Source organism: Chrysochloris asiatica, unplaced genomic scaffold (assembly GCF_000296735.1).
Source record: "Chrysochloris asiatica unplaced genomic scaffold, ChrAsi1.0 scaffold00027, whole genome shotgun sequence".
In the NCBI taxonomy this organism is placed as follows: domain Eukaryota; kingdom Metazoa; phylum Chordata; class Mammalia; order Afrosoricida; family Chrysochloridae; genus Chrysochloris; species Chrysochloris asiatica.
In genome coordinates this window covers 21,461,267-21,467,216 of record NW_006408545.1, presented here as the reverse complement: position 1 = coordinate 21,467,216, position 5,950 = coordinate 21,461,267, and the positions used below count along the sequence as shown (strand labels likewise).

At 36.1% G+C, this 5,950-nt stretch overlaps 1 protein-coding gene across 1 annotated transcript in view; it reads right to left on the bottom strand.

Annotated features, from left to right (window-relative positions):
• PDSS2 (prenyl (decaprenyl) diphosphate synthase, subunit 2) overlaps positions 1 to 5,950 on the bottom strand; it is a 387,297-nt gene that overhangs the window by 167,422 nt on the left and 213,925 nt on the right. Inside the window, exon 3 of the mRNA XM_006839955.1 lies at positions 5,511 to 5,709. Within this exon, the coding sequence (XP_006840018.1) occupies positions 5,511 to 5,709 (199 nt within the window). The remainder of the gene's footprint in view (positions 1 to 5,510; positions 5,710 to 5,950) is intronic.

Genomic DNA, 5,950 nt, shown 5'->3' with positions numbered 1-5,950 from the left:
TGACATCGAAATTTAAAGAGACAGTATAGAACCAAACAGTGGACAGGTATATAGTGAAGACAACAACAATAGTGAGATTCGCTCACGATGGAATGGTCAACCATGTAAGATCAGAAGGGCAATGTTTACCTGGGGACAAGCTTCAAACAGTTTGGGAAGAAGGGTGGAATGTAAATATCAGTCACAGGGAAGAAGTGGGATAACTGTTGTTACATGGAGGGACTGCAATCATTGAGATGAAATACAGTGTGTGATTTGTTGGATGTAAACCTTCACTCAATTCACAATAAAATGTTTCAAAATATATATATAAATAAAAATATTTACAGTCTCAGTAACTCCACACAAAGTGGCTTGAGTTGGAACCTTGATGGCACTTAACAGCAACAACATGTACATGTGAAAGTTGGACAATGAATAAGGCAAGACCGGAGAAGAATTGATGCATTTGAATTATGATGTTGGTGAAAATTATGGAAAGTATCATGAACTTCCAGAAGAACAAACAAATCTATCTTGGAAGAAGTATAACCAAAGTACCCAAAGAAGCAAGCAATGTGAGATTTGTCTCATACACTTTGGACATGCTATCAGGAGGGACCAGATCCTGCAAAAGGGCATTATGCTTGGTAAAGTATAAGGTCAGTGAAAAAGAAGAACCCCACTAAGAGGGACTGACACACTGGCTGTAACAATGGGATCAAACATAACAATCCTGAGGACGGCGTAGACCCGGGCAGTGCCTGGCTAACATTTATCCCTTACGTTAGCCTCCTTTTCACAAGGATATAAACTGAATGTTAAAATCTCCCTTAAAATCAGTGGACCTATCTCAAGAAAATATTTGATAGCTAAAAATGAGATGGGAATGCTAAATAATAATAATAAATAAAAATTAAGATGTGATGGCTATTTGTCTTCTAGTATCTTTTCTTATTTTCCAGATTTTTGGCTGGGTACATGGTTTTCTACAATGAAGATTATATTTCCCAGCCTCCTTTATAGGTTGTTGCTGTTGTTAAGCGCTGGTGAGTTGGTTCCAACTCTTTTTGTTGTTGTTAGGTGCCATCTAGTCAGTACTGACTCATACTGACTTTATGCACAGCAGAACAGAACACTGCCCGATCCTGGGCCAACCTCACTATTGTTGCCACACTTGAGTCCATCGATGCTGCCACTTGGCCAATCCATCTTGTTGGGGGTCTTCCTCTTTTTCTCTGACTCTCTACCTTACCAAACATGATATCCTTCTCCAGCAACTGGTCCCAACTCTTAGTGACCCTGTAAAGTGTTTCCAAGGAGTGGCTGCTGAATTTGAACCACTGACTTCGTGGCTCAAACCGACCTTGAGGTTAAGTGCTTATCTTCTGGTGCCATACCAGGACTCCCTCACAGGTAGATGTGACTATATCATTAAATTCTGGAGAATGGGATATAAGCAAAGGGATCTTCTATAACTTCTAGAAAAAAGTTCTTAGAGTGGAGAGACTTCATAATTTATCATCCAACCTGGGACACTCGAGAGTGAAAAATTAATATTTTATGTTGTTGTTGTTAAGTGTTGTTGAGTTAATTCTGACCCATAGTGACCATGTATAGGGTTTCCAAGGAGCAGGTGGTGAGCTTGAACCACCAGCCTTACAGTTCAAGTGATTTTGCTGCCTGACACATTAGCTCACAGCGCCACACCAGGACTCCAATATTTTATATTTTTTGTTACATATTTATTAACCATTGGCTTTATTATACTGGTAGACTCGTTAACTAGTTCTGCTAAAAAATTAATTAAAAGTAAAATTTCAAATGAATTAAAAAATAATACACATCCATATACATTAAAATAAAATAAAGAAGAACTTCTTATATTGTTGTTGTTGTTAGGTGCCGTTGAGTCGGTACCGACACATAGTGATCTTATGCACAACAGAATGAACCATTGCCCAGTCCTGTGCCAACCTCACAATCTTATTTTGGTCATATGAATATTAAAAAAATAACAAACATACTAATTTTTCTTGGTACAGGAATATATCTTCATCCATTTTTAACTATACATATTAGACTCTAATACTGTGTCACTGGCATTTTTCTGAAAAAAGTAGTTGGTTATGTTACTTGGTATTATGATATTTGAAAATAATGATGCCAGAAATAGTCTTCACAATTGCATTTTATGGTTAGTTAATTTGATATTATTGATATCGCCAATGATTCCTTTTTAAAAAAATTAATTTACTTTGTTGTTACTGATGAAATTTTTCTTGGTAAATCATATTTTAAATTGAATAACTTGGTAAGCTCAGAGAGAGTTTGCTAAATGGAAGATATACTTAATTCTAACTTCTTGCATATTCAAAAGTGCAAATATTCCAGTCCAAACTTTTTTGTCTCCAGCTGAGTCCCTCACCTTAATAAGTATTTTTATAAGATAAAACTTGTGAAATAAGTTATTTCTATGATTCTTTGGAATGTTTTGCCAAATTTACATACTTCAAAATCTAGACCTTCTCAATTTCATTTCATCCATATACAAATATATAAAATTTATGCAAATAGGAGCAACACCAAAATATTTTCTCATAAGGAGAGATATTCCAAATCAGAATTATTAAATTGAAAATTTTAATCTTGTATAGCATTTGAGCTCTCAGTGCTTAAGTCATCATGTATTTACTTGATTTTATGAGTGGATGGGGAAATCCAACAATTTTTAGAATTAACTTAGATGACTGAATTTTTAGAACCAAGACCAGAATTGTGTACATGCAAAGTTCTTCTGGAAATGGAACAATCACATTAAGAGGTATTGTTTTCTTTTCCTATGTGCTCATAAAAACTATTCATTCAAAACGAGTGAAATTAAGTTAGATGGAGTTATTTAGACGATCTAAACAAAAATTATGTTTCATAAAGTGATATGCATATAAACCTACATCTGCATATGTAAATTATCATCTTCAGGTACATTCACCTTATGGTGCTGTGCCATGGAGTCGGTTCTGACTCATAGCAACCATGTATAAGGGTTCCGAGCCTGTAAATCTTTACAGGAGCAGAAAGCCTCATTTTTCTCCCGTGGAACAGCTGATGGTGAGGTTAGCAGCCCGACTCATAACCACTGCACTACCAGAGCTCCTTATTCTTATAATAAGTATTCAATTTTGAAGTAGATCCTAATGCTTTTTCAGCAGATTTCACTGTTCATGTTTTCATGTGGTCAGTGATACTACTAGGCCTCCAACAAAAAACCCAAACCCATTACTCACAGCAACGCATAGAGACACTATAGGGCAAAGTTGAACTGCCCCCCTAGAGTTCCCAAGGCTATAAATCCCTATGGAAGCAGACTGCTTCATCTTTCTTTCAAAGAGTGGCGAGTGGTTTTGAACCACCGATTTTTTGATTAGCATCTGAGCACTTTAACTACTGCACCACTAGTGCTTCTTTAGTCCAGATGAATTTAACCCATTCTGGCTTATTCTAATATAATTAGAATAGTTACAAATTCTTGTTAAAAATTGAAAAAAAGCCAGGACCAATGCCAAATCACATTGGATCACAGGACAACAGACTTATATCAATTCTGTCTCTAACAAACCAAAATATATACTCTTCCTTCCTACTGACTGAAGTAAGAATATGATGGCAGGTCAATGAGGTGGTAAGAGAAGGATGATATAGCAGTAAGAAAGGAACATGTATTTGACTTTGTAGAATCACCACACCAACTTGCACTGCTTCCTTCTAGAATTTTTTACAGGAGGGAAAAAGCTCCTATTTTGTTTGGGTCACTGTTTTCTTACAGTCAAACCTAATTCTAATTGGTATTTAAGGAATACTTTTACACTTTTTTAGCAACAGTTTAACAATATAAAATATTTTTAAATCTTTTCAGTCATTTCTAGGTATTAATTTTAAGGAAATAATCTGGAATGAGGAAATAATTATGTGCAAAAATGCTTAGTACTGAGTATTTATGATTTAAAAAATTTAGAAACAATCTAAATGTCCCCATACTTACTGATGAAGATCAAAGACCACACAGCCTTGAATACAGACTGCATCTCAATGTAAAGAAAACAAAAATCCTCACCACTGGACCAATAAAAAACATCAAGATAAATGGAGAAAAGACTGAAGTTATCAAAGTATTCATTTTTCTTGGATCCACTATCAACACTCATGGAAACACAATCAAATAAATCAAATGATGCATTGCATTAGGCATATTTGCTGCACATGGCCTTTTTGAAGTGTTCAAGAACAAAGATGTCAGTTTGAGAAGTAAGGTGAACCTAACCCAAGCCATGGTGTTTTCAATAGCCTCATATGCATGTGAAAGGTGGACAATGAACAAGGAAGAATTTATGCATTTGAGTTATGCTGTTGGAGAAGAACATTAAAAGTACCATGGACTGCCAGAAGAACACACAAATCTGTGTGGGAAGGGGTATAGCCAGAATGCTCCTTAGAGGCCAGGATGATGAAATTTCGTCTCTCACACTTTAGACATGTTATCAAGAAGGACACCAGTCTCTGGATAAAGATATCATGCTTGATAAAGTGGAGGATGAGCAAAAAAGAGGAAGTCTCCCAAGGAGATGGATCAGCATAGTGGTAGCAGCAATGGGCTCAAATGTATCAACATTTATGAGGATGGCAAAGCCTGGGTAGTTTTTCATTCTGTTGTCCACAGATAGGGTCACTAATGACCTGACAGTACCTAACAACAACAAATGTCCCCAAATGATTAAGGTCTTAATGAACGGTATTACCATGAATACTCTATAGTCATCATTGTTGTTGTTGTTATGTGCTGTGGAGTCGGTTCCGACCCATAGCGACCCTGTACAGGGTTTCCAAGGCTGTAAATCTTTACGGGAGCAGAAAGCCTCATCTTTCTCCCACAGAACAGCTGGTAGTTTCGAACTGCTGACCTTGCGGTTCACAGCCCGATTCGTAACCACTATGCTACCAGAGCTCCTTCAGTTATCATTAGCAAGTAGATAAAAACTACTAATAGTATGGAAAACTACCCACACCATAATATGAAATTTGAGGGAAAAGATAGGATTAAAAGAGACATATATACAGCAATGTTTCAACTATGTAAATAAAAAAACTAGATTCATTAAAGTATTAATGAACAACAAAAAAAGACTAAAAGGAGATAGATCAAAATATTAAATAACTGATTATCTTTGAATTGTGAGATTATAGATAATATTTATTTAAATCTTATTTAGTTTGAATATTTAAAACTATAATTAATATATACTTTCATCTATAATCAGAAAAAAAAAGAGAGAAATTTGTCTCAAAACCCTGTCTCAGCCTTTACCAGTTTTACCTAGTGATGTCATGCTATTAAGCGGCTACAGCAGCACTAATTGCTGAGCATCTAGCGATGGGACTTGTGGCAACAGGGTGTACAGACCTTTGGGCACCCAGTAGCCACCCAATAGTCATACACAGGCCACGTACACACAGCACACCCGGCCCACCTTTACCTTGGTGTTTTGTAGTAGAGCAAGTCCATTGCAGGCGTTTGCTAGCAGAAAGTCTCCACTTAGGATAGCTATTTTATTTCCAAATTGCATGTCTTTCAGCGGCCCATCAGAAGATTGTAATTCATTTAAATTTACTATACCACGATGTACAAGGAGAGCAGTATGGATAAGTTCTGTGATCTCAGCCAAACTTCTTTGACTAAAATGTAAAAAGTAAAATGTGTCTTAGTGTAAACAGAAAGTTACTATACCGTTTTATCAGTAATGTCAGACTTTGGTTTTCAGCAATAAAATATTTCATAGATAATTCCTTTCTAATGAAGCTTTTAATAGATACCTTTCCACTGATTAGTTTGGGATCTGTAAGCAGATCTTGATAGTCTCCTTCTCTAAAACATCCCCATTCTTTATCCCAACAGCCACTAGTATTACTCAGGGTA